This window comes from Psammomys obesus, unplaced genomic scaffold (genome assembly GCF_907164565.1).
Source record: "Psammomys obesus unplaced genomic scaffold, mPsaObe1.curated_primary_1811, whole genome shotgun sequence".
NCBI classification, from domain to species: Eukaryota; Metazoa; Chordata; class Mammalia; order Rodentia; family Muridae; genus Psammomys; species Psammomys obesus.
The window spans coordinates 626914-638833 of NW_026590435.1; the positions used below are offsets into that span (position 1 = coordinate 626914).

An 11920-nucleotide genomic window follows, 5' to 3' on the forward strand; every position below is an offset into this window, starting at 1 on the left:
GAGGTTGATATGATCAAGAAATAATATATTATTATAAATATACTAATATATAAAATGTTGATAAATTAATAAATAATTATGTGAAGGTATCTAGTAAATGGAGTTTTGCCCCTTGTCCTTAGCAGACATGAGTCTAATCCAAAGTTCAGTTTCTCAGAGACTGACCTTGGCAACTTCTGGAAGGCTGACCTTGGCAACTTTTCCAGCGGGATGTTCTGTCCCTAAGAACTAGATAATAAACTCTGTGCAACCCTGGGAACCAGACAGTAAATTTTGTGTAACCTTGAGTGAATCCTCGGACGCTTTGCCAAGATGAGCTATTACCGTGAGAAAATTGCTTGTGATTCTTTGCTTTATGGGGCCTTGATCAGAAACCTGCCTTGGCCTCCATTCTTTGCATCTCTGTCCCTATCAATTCCCATTCCCTCTTCCAGGTGAACCCTGTTCAACTAGCCTGCGGGTCGGGTCAATTATGTATAATATAATATATTATATATAAATATATGTTTATTTGGCTCAATATATTATTATAAATAATTATACTAATATTTAAGATGTTTTTAGAAATTATTAATAAATAATAATGTATAACATGTATTATATATAAATATATGTTTATTTGGCTCAATTTGAGGGGGTATGATCCATTATGGTAGGGAAGGCATGGCAGGAGGAACATGAGGCAGCTGGTTACATGGTATATAAAATATATACATATATATTTATATAAACATATATAAAATATGCATTATAGAAATATAACACAGCCCCTTCTGTTATACTATTTAAAACAGAAGCTGGGCCTGGAAAATGACTGAGTGCTTGCTATGCAAGTATGGGGACATAAGTTTGAACCCCCAACACTGTTGTGAAAAATAGACATGGATGACTATGCCTGCACCTCCAGCACTGGAGTACAGAGAGAAGTGGATCCAACAGTTAACCTCACCAAAATTGTGAGCTTTAGGCTCAGTAAGAGGCCCATGTCTCACGGCAATAAGGTAGAGAGCAACAGAGGAAGACAATTGATGTCTGCCTTGCTCTGGGTACTACATGCCTCCACACAAGCATGAACAGCCCACATAACCCAACACCCTCACATGCAATGATAAATCTCTGGGTGTGTCTGTGAAGGTGTTTACAGATACATTCAAATCAGATGAGAAGATATACCCTGAATGTGATCATACCATTCCCCAGGCTGGGCCCAGACTGAATAAAAAGAAGCTGCGCTGAGCACCAGCATACCTCCCTCTTCTTCACAAAGTGCCCTTCCTGCCATACAGACAATGCTCTCAAGCTAAGAACCAAAGTAAACCTTTCCTTCTTTAAGTTGCTTTTTGTCAGGTGTTTTGTTACACCAAGAAAAGTGAAAATACAACTGATCAGCATACAACAAATCTATATACCAAAATATCATAGCATACAGCATGAAATAAATAATTATCCTCTGTCCATTTAAGAAAGGGAATAAAAACGACAGCATGCACTTGGTGTCTATAGGAAGATGATCTCATTCTGATAATAGAAACATGGTGCACCCTCCCATCCAAACACAACACTTACCAAGCAGGCCCAGAAACCCCTGCGAGGTATGTGACAGCATCCAACAGGCCAAGTTCTTTCAACTCAAGACAAGCAATGTGGGCCCGCAGGCCCCCACCAGAGTCCAGGACAGCAATGACTGGAGCCTGGGTTTTGGAGGAAGGACAATCAGAGCCAGTGAACAATATAAGGAACAAGAGAGTATCTAAGGTCCTGCTTTGGTAGGGTGAAATCTGTCCCATGTCAGCCTCTTCCATCAGGCTAAGTCTGTACCTATTCACCCACTCGTCCCAGCTCATCCTGGAAGAGCTGAACTACAGAGCCTAGGGACAGCAGAAACAATCCCACCAGTATGACCCCTCACTTGCACTCACCTCATCAGCCTGGGTGTTCAGCTTTTGCAGAACCTCCAACACTTTAGGGCTACGTTTGTGCACAGCTGCCTTTTTGCTTCCTGGACTCCAGCTACAAAGTAAACCTCAGAGCTTCCCAGGACAAAGAGTAAAACAGGAAACTTCAGGAGTTTCGCATTGAGAAAGAAAGCACAGAAACTACCTACAGTATTGCCCTACAAAGAGTTATCTACCAGTTGCAGGTTGCTTAGAAGCAAATGTCAAGGGCTCAGAGTTGAAGATGTATATCAGATATTATAAACATAAACTAAAGAGCAGCCAAGGGCTAGCCAAGATGGCTCTTTAGGTAAAGGTGACTCCCAACAAGTCTAATGACCTGAACTACACAGTAAAGAAAGAGAACTGACTTTCCTAAGTTGTCCTTTGACTTATACATGAGCTGTGGCACATGTGTGCAAACCTGTGTGCATTCATGCACTCGCGTACATACATACAAATAAACAGATAAATAAATAAATGTAATTTTAAGAGAGCTGGAGACACAACTCAGCAATTAAGAATGCTTGCTGCTAATAGCCAGAAACTGGACACAAACTAGACTCACTCAACCAAAGAATGGATAAAGAAAATGGGATACACTTATACAGTGGAGCATTATTCACCCATTTAAAAAATTACATTGTGAAATTTGCCAACAAATGGGTGGAACTATTTTTTAAATATCATCCTGAGTAAGGTAACCCAGACACAGAAAGACATGAATGGTATGTACTCACTTATAAGTGGCTATTAGCTGTTAAGGATAGTCATGCAGCTGGGCAGTTTAATCCCAGCTCCTGGGAGAAAGAGGTAGAGGTGACTTAAGTGTATCTCTGTGAGTTTGAGTTCAAGGATAGCCAGGGCTACACAGAGAAACCCTGTCTCAAAACATAAAAAACAAAACAAAACAAAAAGGATAATCATGCTACAATCCACAGACACATAGAGAGGCTAAGTAACAAGGGGGTTCTAAAAAAGACTGATAGATCTCCCCGGGAATGAGAAGGAGGATAGATTTTGCAGCAGACTGGGGTCAGGTAGACATAAGAACAGAAGGGATCAGTTTGGGGAGAAGTGGAAAAAGGGAAACAGTATGGGGAGAGACAACTGGAATGGAGGGACATTTGGAGGACCATTTTGAAACCTAGTACAGTAAAAAAATTCCTGGAATCTATGAGGGTAACACTAGTGAGGACTCCTATTAATAAAGGATACCATCTTCTGTAACCAGGCAAGGCTTCCAGCCACAAAAACCTTCAACCTACAATCTGTCCTATCAGCACACCCAAGTCACAAGAGGGAGACCATGCCCAACATTGCCTGAATAGCCAGGAACAGAAAGTTGGATAGCCCAGAAACCTATGGTAGAACTAAACACAACTAGCCAAAAAAACAAAAAACAAAACAAAAGTCAATGAAATGATTCATAATGACATTCTACCATACTCATAGATTGGTGCCTAGCCCAACTGTCATCAGAGGTTTCATCCAACAACTAATAGGAACCATATGCAAATACCCACAGCCAAACATTAGGCAGAGCATGGAGAAGGAAGGATTGTAAGAGCTACAGAGAGAGGGAGAGTCAGTCTTCTCAAAAAATAAACCAAATACGTTATTAAATTCCAAGTGGAATTTAAGCACATGTACATACAAACAATATTAATTAGACTCATGAGGGTTTGCATGTGTGTGACATGTGTTTGACGACAATTATTAAAGAGGTCATATATTTGAGGGAGAGATGCAGGAAGAAGTAGAGTGGAGAGATGGAGAGGTGGAAATGATGTAAACACAGTACTTATATGAAAGTCTCAAAAAAAATTTTTTTCTGATAGGTTGACCATGCTCCAATGAAACGCCACACATTCATGAACATATGAGCAATACAAATGAGATTTAAAGGATGAGGGAAAATTAAAGAAGATAGAAAGTTGGGTGGATAAAAAAGGTATAATAGATGTGGGAGGAGTTGTGTGAGAGTAAATATGGTCAAAACACATTATACAAAATTCTCAAAGAAAAAAAAAGGTTTTAAAAATAAGTTTTGTTCTTTTGCCAAGGCTGGTTGATATCCATGAGAGGCCTCCCCTTTTCTGAGAAGGAGGGTAGGAGAGGTGAGTGGGAGAAGGGGAGAGGGAGAAACTGGCAGGAGGAAGGGGAAGCAGCAATTAGGATGTAAAGTAAATAAAAATAATTTTTGTTCTTTGACAATTCCATACATGCATACTGTGTTCTAATTGCCCCTTGCCCCATTCTCTCATTTCCTTCCCACCCATACCATCTCTTCCTTACAAATCTCCTTCCTATATTTACTAGTTTTCATTTTATTTAGTGTCAGCTCTAGAGAGGGAGATGGCTCACCTTGTCCTACCACCTACTTCTGATCTATTGGCAACTAACAGATTCTTGGAGAGTGTCAACGGTACCCAATTGCATACTCACTTTTGAGCACACCAGACTCTGATAGTTCCAAATGTGGGGCAACAGACAACCCTAGTTTAACTCTGTGAGACTGTATTTGATTTTACACTTCTACCCTCTCCTCTCCTCCCTCTATTGGTGTCCCCACCATTAAATATCTCTCATACTATCTTGTTCTCTTATGTTCTCTCTCCCTCCCTTCCCTCTCCATCTTCTCTTTTTGGTCTCCATCTTCTCTTCTTTTGGTCTTCTTAACACCTTGTTCATCACAGCCATTGTCTTGGAAGTACTCTCAGCATCTCCCATGTTCCTCCCTTCTTTCTCCCATCTTTGTTCCGGACTCAGCAGAACCCTGAAATGAAAGCAGGCCTGAGACCAAATGCTGGCTCCAGTGATCCAGATATAAACCAAATGCTTGCCTTTTACAGTTTCTATGCAAAAGGTTACCACAGGCCCATGTATTTCAACATTTGGATCCCTGTTGATGCCACTCTTTTAAGAGAGTGGTAACTTTTAGGACACAGGACCCACCTGGAGTATGTAGAACCACTATGATGGGCCTTCTATATTGCGGGCTATCATCCCTCCTGGTCTAGTTCTGTGCTTTGTTGGAAGATTAACAAGCTGCACAGTGAATCCCAGCCCCCTATCATGGGGTCCCAGCACTATGCCTTCCCTATCATGATGGGTTCATATCCTTAAACAATGGGCCAGAGGAATTCCTCTCCTTTAGTTGCTTCTGTCAGGTGTTCTGTCACAGCTATGAGAAATACAGTCTTTAAGTTCAGCTCCCTCATACCCTGGCAGTAGGCAAATGACTGTGATGTTCAAATGGCAAATGCAGAGCCTGTCCCAGGACACAGAAGCACAATATGCTTGCCTCTGACCCCATTGCTCCAATCTCTCCTGTTCATTTACTCTCCTGTTTTATTTCCTCTTTCCTTCTATTCTTGGGCACACACAGCACCTATACAGTTGACTAGCAATGTCTTGTGTTTGCAGAACGATGCTACTCTTTGTTAATTTCTCAGGAAAAAAAAAATGGTCACTTAACTCACCAGAGTCACAAGGTCACCTGTACTCAAGGACTTTACTTCATTAATTTCTGCAGAAAAATGGTTACTACGCTTGCCCTGAGTGTCAAGATCACTCCCTACAGAATGGACCTGTTGCTTCCTGTTAGTTTCTCCAGAAAATATTTAACTAGCCAAGGTGTCTAGGTTATCATCTGTAAATTGCAACAATAGCATCTGTCTCATTGTGTGTTTACATGAGACATGAATACAATCACAACTAACCTTACACTCAGTAAGCAACATTCCTCATGTAAATCATTATTCTTATCAGTTATTACCAGATGGTAGTAAAAGTCAAACAGGAAAAGGAATTGATGTGAAGTTTCCCTTCTATTCTTTTTTTTTTTTTTTTTTTGGTATGGTTTTTGTTGTTGTTGTTGGGTTCGTTTTGTTTTGTTTTGTTTTCTAAGACAGGGTTTATCTTTGTAGTCCTGACTGTCCTGAAACTCCACTCTGTAGAGCAGACCAGGCTGGCCTCCAACTCTGGGATATGCCGGACTCTGTCTCAAGTGCTGGGATTAAAGGCTTGCACCACCACCTCTGGGCCTCTCTCCTATTCTTAGAAAACCTACATATTCTTCAGGCAGTTTGTTTCTGCTTTTTTCCTGTCCTCCATGTGCAAATAGTAAATGTATATATACATATATATATATATATATATATATATATATATATATATAATATATATATATATTACATATTCACACTATACATATACATACTATGTATGCATCTGTACACAGCATATACATGTATTCACTACATATACACTATAGGCGTACCACACAGACTACATATACACATTATATATACACATATACATACTACATACATGTTAACACTAAATACTGTAAAAGTAAATTTTATTTGCCTGATTAACATAGGCCTCGTCCTAGAAGCTTCTGGCCCCACTACAATCTAATCTAGACCTAGAACACATTCAACCTTTTAGACTTACTGCTGAATAAGCATACCTTTTTAGCTCTTTCTGAACTCTGGCTTGCTGGTTCAACTCAGCTGTTCTGGCTCAAACTCCTCTCCAAGCTGAGTGAGTCAAACTGGCTTCTCTCAGCTTCTAACTGAATTGCTCAACTTGGCCTCATACTAACTGTGGCAATATGTTCTAATCTTCTGGCTTCTCCTTCTCTGGCTCATTCTCCCTTCACCTGTGTTTTCTCTTCAAATTCTAAAAAACTTCCTCCTCATTCTCTTTGTTGCTTGCTCCATTAAGCAGCTTTTATCTGTATTCTTTCTGCTTCCTTTTACAAATTAACTTTACTTGCATTGTTTAGGATTAAAGGCATGTACCACCATGCCTGGACTTTTCTTTACCTGAAATTTGCTCTATACCAGGCTGGCTTTGAACTCAAGAGTCCGCTTGCCTCTGTCTGCTGGGAGTAAAGGCATGTGCCACCACCACTTTTCAGCTGAATCAAACAGACCTAGGTCTTTGGATGTGATCTCTTGCAAGAGCAACCATGTTCTGAATTAAAATTCCTCTACAAAATATATACTATACACATAATTTAATACTACATATATACATACCACATGCATGTGTATACACATACAAATACAATAATACTGTACATACACAGATATATACTCTATCTATATATATGATATAGTGATATATGCGAGTGTATATACACTCACAAAACACATATACTATGTATTTACATATATATACTTTACATGTATATATGTAAATACATATATACATATATATGTATATATATACACTATGTATTTATATATATACACACTATGTATTTACATATATACACTATATGTGTGTGTGTGTGTATATATATATATATATATATATACACACACACACACATATATCACATATGTATATATTGTGTTTGGTGATATGATAGCATACATTTATGTCTGTAGTAGAAAGATGTTACCTAATTTGGCTTCTTGGAGTATATATTATCATCCCCAGTTTGACAGCAGAGACCCTGACTTGCAGCACCTGGCAGTTCCTGTGGTCAATAGTGTCACCGCAGGTGATTTCAAGCTGTCATCACGAAAAATGTGGAACTGGGAAGAAGAGCCAGTCAAAGAACAGGAAGAACAGCAGGTGCAGTTAGAGGGATGAGGAAAGGGAGGGAATGGGAGAGCAACAAAATTTTTGTATAAAAATGTAACAATGAAGCACACTACTTTGAATGTCAGTTTTAAAAACTAATTTGCAAAAAGGTAAATAGCCCCCAAGGGCCAACGTTATCAGGCTTCAACCCAGCACCAATGATCTCACACACACCACACGTTGGGGAGAGTGGGGGAAATCCAGTAGGGGTTTTAAAGTCCTTTTATCCTTAGGCAAGGGAAAGTAGAAAGAGGGGTTTAGGTTAGGAAATACAGAGATTTGTAGAAATCTAGATGCTTCTCCAGTGATCCAGAATAGAGTGTGGGAAAACTTGATGTCTGGTCATCGACTGATTTGGCAGTCACAAAATCCGAATGAGCCTGACAGCTACCAGTTACTCTTATTTTGGCACCATCCACCATGAAAGGGAAGGAAAAAAAAAAAAAATCAAGGCATCTCAGAAAATCCAGTCTTGCATCAATAGTTTCAAGCAAGCAGTTCTCAAATGATTAACAAGACAGAGTTGTTGGCCAAAGGGAAGGCTCAGCACTCCTTAGGAAAGGTGCAGACGGGTGTTACTATGGCCAATATCTGAGAGACTGAAATAAGCTTACCACACTGACCTCTAAAACCAGCATTCTGTACAGTCCATTACATGCAAGTAACAAAACAAGTAGAGCAAGGGGGTTGATCTGAATTCTCCTGTTAGAGGAATCCTGCTGTTTGAGGTTGCAGTGCTCCTAGTCTGGATAGCCATTTCTGAGCTCGCCATTAAAGTCCAAGACTTCCTCTTTCCAGCAGGGCCTCCTGCTCTCTGCCTGACTTCATCTGGAGAGTGTCCTTAAACACAGATGCCCCTAGACATATTTAATATATGGCCTTTAACACAGCTCCCTTCTAGCTCTGCCCTCCTGTTCCTATAGGATAATTAGGTACTGTGTTCCTGTTCATATGTTAGGAGCATGGCTGTTTAATGCAAATCAAGCATCCTTTAAGTGCCTAGTTCCAACCAGTTATGTACACCTATACATGGAACTCCCCACCCACTCCACAAGGCACATACAGCCTTTGTTCTCTGCATTAAAGTTGAACTAGCTCCCTGCTGTCCTGGAGTATGTGATCCCTGTACAGTGCCATTCCAAGCACATTTCTCATTTTGTCTCATGACCCTCCTGACTTTGTGGGCTGCTGGGAGACAACCCCCGGGCAGGAGGAGAACAACATTCTCCCTCAGTCTCATTACATTGATGTTTTGTTTTCTCCAAGCCAACTCAAGATATTAGCAATGAGATTCCCACCCTGTACCAAGGATGGGATGCTCCAACAACCACTCTGTTGCCAATCCTATAAATTATGTCTTTAAGTACACTTACGTATTAACTCATCTAATTCTCATTATTCTTTGTGGTTACTTATATAACCACAAAAAGTAGTTCTCTTTTGTTCCCATTTTACAGAGAAATAATCAAAGACACAGAAAGAAGTAACTTGTTAGTATAGCATACTGCCACCTACTCCACTTGCTCAACATTTACATCATTCATCCAACTGAAATTTCATGTCTACTGCAGGCACAATTATCAACTTATATTTAGGAAAACCAGGGTTTAAGTGAGATATCAAGACTCAACCAACCCTCCACAGGCAAACAGCAAAGCCATATTTCACAAGAGTGAAGAGTTCCTGCTCACCCATACTAGCAAACATAGTGTGAAAGCTGTACAGAACCCCTGCAGTTGCAGCCACCTGATTTTTGACAAAGATCCCAGAAATATACACTAGAAAAAAAGCCTCTTCAACAAACGGTACTAGAATAAACTGGGTATCCACACGCAACAGAATGAAGCTAGATCTCTGTCATCTTCTACAAAGGTCTGTTCCAAATGGATCAGACATTATTGTTACAAAAAAAAAGTGAGGCAGATTCCAGATACTCAGGAAATAATGCCAAGAATTAACAAATGGGATTGCAAACTTTAAAACCTGTGCAAAGCAAAGAAATAGTTAAGTGAAATGACAGCTTGCAGAATGAGAGGACATCTTTGCCAACTACACATCAGATGAAAGATGAGCATCTACAATATATAAAGAACTCAAAAAAAAAAACAAATACCAAGAAATCAAACCTACTCAGTAATATGAGCAAATGAAATAAACAGTTCTCAAAAGATGAAGTATAAATAGCCAAGTAATTAAAAAAAAAAAGTTTATCACTGCCATTGAGTAAATACAAATTTAAACTATATTGAGAATCTGTCTCACTCCAGTCAAAATGGGAGTCAGACCAACTCCCATTTAAGATGGTAGATTTAAGATCCATCTAGGAAATTTGCTGAAGGGCTCCACAGATATTTGCATTGTAGCACTAGTCACAAGAGCTAAGATATGGAACCAGCCTAGGTGTCCATCAACAGAGGTATGAATACAGAGAACGTGGTCTGTATGCACAGAGAAATCTTATTCAGATATAAAGGATATACCACTTGCTATAAAAATGGCTAAAACTGCAAGTTATGAGATGAAATCTCAGGCCCAGAAAGGCAAATATCACATTTGTGGTTGCTAAGTTTTATATACAGAGGGGAGAAGGAAAAGATGGGAGGACAGTGGGAAGATGAGAGGAACAAGGTCAAAGTGCTTGCTGCCAAGCCAAATGACCTAGGACCCAAATGACCCTGGGACCCAAATGGTAGAGAGTGAGAACTAACTCCCTCAAGTTGTCCTCTGTCATGAGTTAAGAAGCCAGCCTGGGCTACAAAAAGAGACAACGGCCAGCTTCATTTCAGTAGGCACACATTTGAAAGCCTACTAGCCAGTCACACTCTGGGGACCACATTTCCACAACATTCTGTTAATTTCCAAACCTGCCTGCATCTGACCATTGATTCCTAACCAAATGAGGTCAGCACTCTGATCATGGCTCTACTGTCTCTGGAGCTGTGTGCTCCCTTACTGAACAGCCTATTCCTCCCGGCTTCTTCCAGCTTCTGTATGCTAAAGTAAAGCTCCTGTCTTCAGGCAACTTCTAACTCTGGTGGAAGATGGGCTTAACCTCTCTTGTCTGCCAGCCCTCAGGTAGGGTCTAAATTTGCTTGGGAGAAGATTGGCTAGTGAACAATCACCACACACCTCTAACTTGTCAAAATCCTGGCAGCAACCTGAGCCTTGAGATTTTGTTGCCAAGGTGGCAGGGAACTTGCAGGCATGATACTGGCAGTATGCCCAGAATATGACAAACCATAATGGGCAGTGAGGAACAAGCTCCAGATAAAGGAATGGCAATTGGAAGCAGATACTGCTTCCAATGACTAGCTTTGCTACCCCTTGGCCTCTCAGGCAGCTGGTTTATTTTTATCATTAGTGGTCTGGGAGGCCCATGAAGAAAGTAAGATATCTTCAGCTAAGCACAGAGAGGCCCATTTATATCATAGTTACATGAGCTGTTCTCAGGGCACACTACTTGCTTGTAGTAAGCAACAGTTTGTAGCAAGCAACAGTTTCCTTATGAGGGTTAGGGTTTGTTTGTTTGTTTGTTTGTTTGTTTTTACTAAAAGACATAGTAAATAATTGTACCAAACAAATAGCTACATGGAAGGGGTTGGATGAAGTCACTCATGAGACATTTAAGGCTAAGGGCTAAGTTTAGTTCATTTCATATCTATATGGAGAACTGTGGTGAGTTTCATTCAGTTAGTTTAGAAATGCCTTTCCAGCATAAAACACTTCCCATCAAGCTTTGCTGCAGGTATTGTCATATAACTAAGATCTGGTCATTTTGATTTACCTTAAACCTACAGTGCTGCTTCCTAGTATTCATTCTTCAACCTCCAATGATACCCTCAGACATACACCTAGAATCCTGTTCTATCTATCCTCTTTCCACTTAAATAGGCCTATGACAACTTTTAAGCTGAGCTGGATTTCACCCTCTGGGGAAGATTCATGTACCCATTACTTACCCGAATCCAGGCTTATCTCTTCATTGTCCACAGACTCTAGCCATCAACATACCTTCAGTTGCAGACTTGACCGTGGCAGGTTCCATGTTCTCAGTGATGCACAGGAGGTTCTCATGGCATACTTACTGTGAATATGTATATATGTATGTGAATATGCATATGTATATATGAATATGAATACTTACTGAAGCAGATAGCCAGGACCAAATCCTATCTCACCCTTCCCCCATCACCCAGATGGTGGAGCCCAGTGCCTCAGAATCTCCACCTATTAACTATACATTAATAATAAACTAATCAGACTCATTTGTGAGAGTATGAGAAGGAAATCACTCCAAGGCAGGAAGGCAGCAAGTCACTTGGTTCAGGCTCAGGCTTGCACAACTGGATCCCATGAGAACTGACAGTGCTAGCCAGGGACTA

The 11920-nt window shown here is 40.2% G+C and overlaps 1 protein-coding gene across 1 annotated transcript in view; it reads right to left on the minus strand.

Annotated features, from left to right (window-relative positions):
• Positions 1-11583, minus strand: part of Pla2g4c (phospholipase A2 group IVC) — a 46769-nt gene extending 35186 nt beyond the window's left edge. The window contains 4 exon segments of the mRNA XM_055607382.1: positions 1567-1691; positions 1920-1987; positions 1990-2100; positions 11550-11583. Coding sequence (XP_055463357.1) covers positions 1567-1691; positions 1920-1987; positions 1990-2100; positions 11550-11583 — 338 coding nt within the window.
• Between the last annotated feature and the right edge of the window lie 337 nt (positions 11584-11920).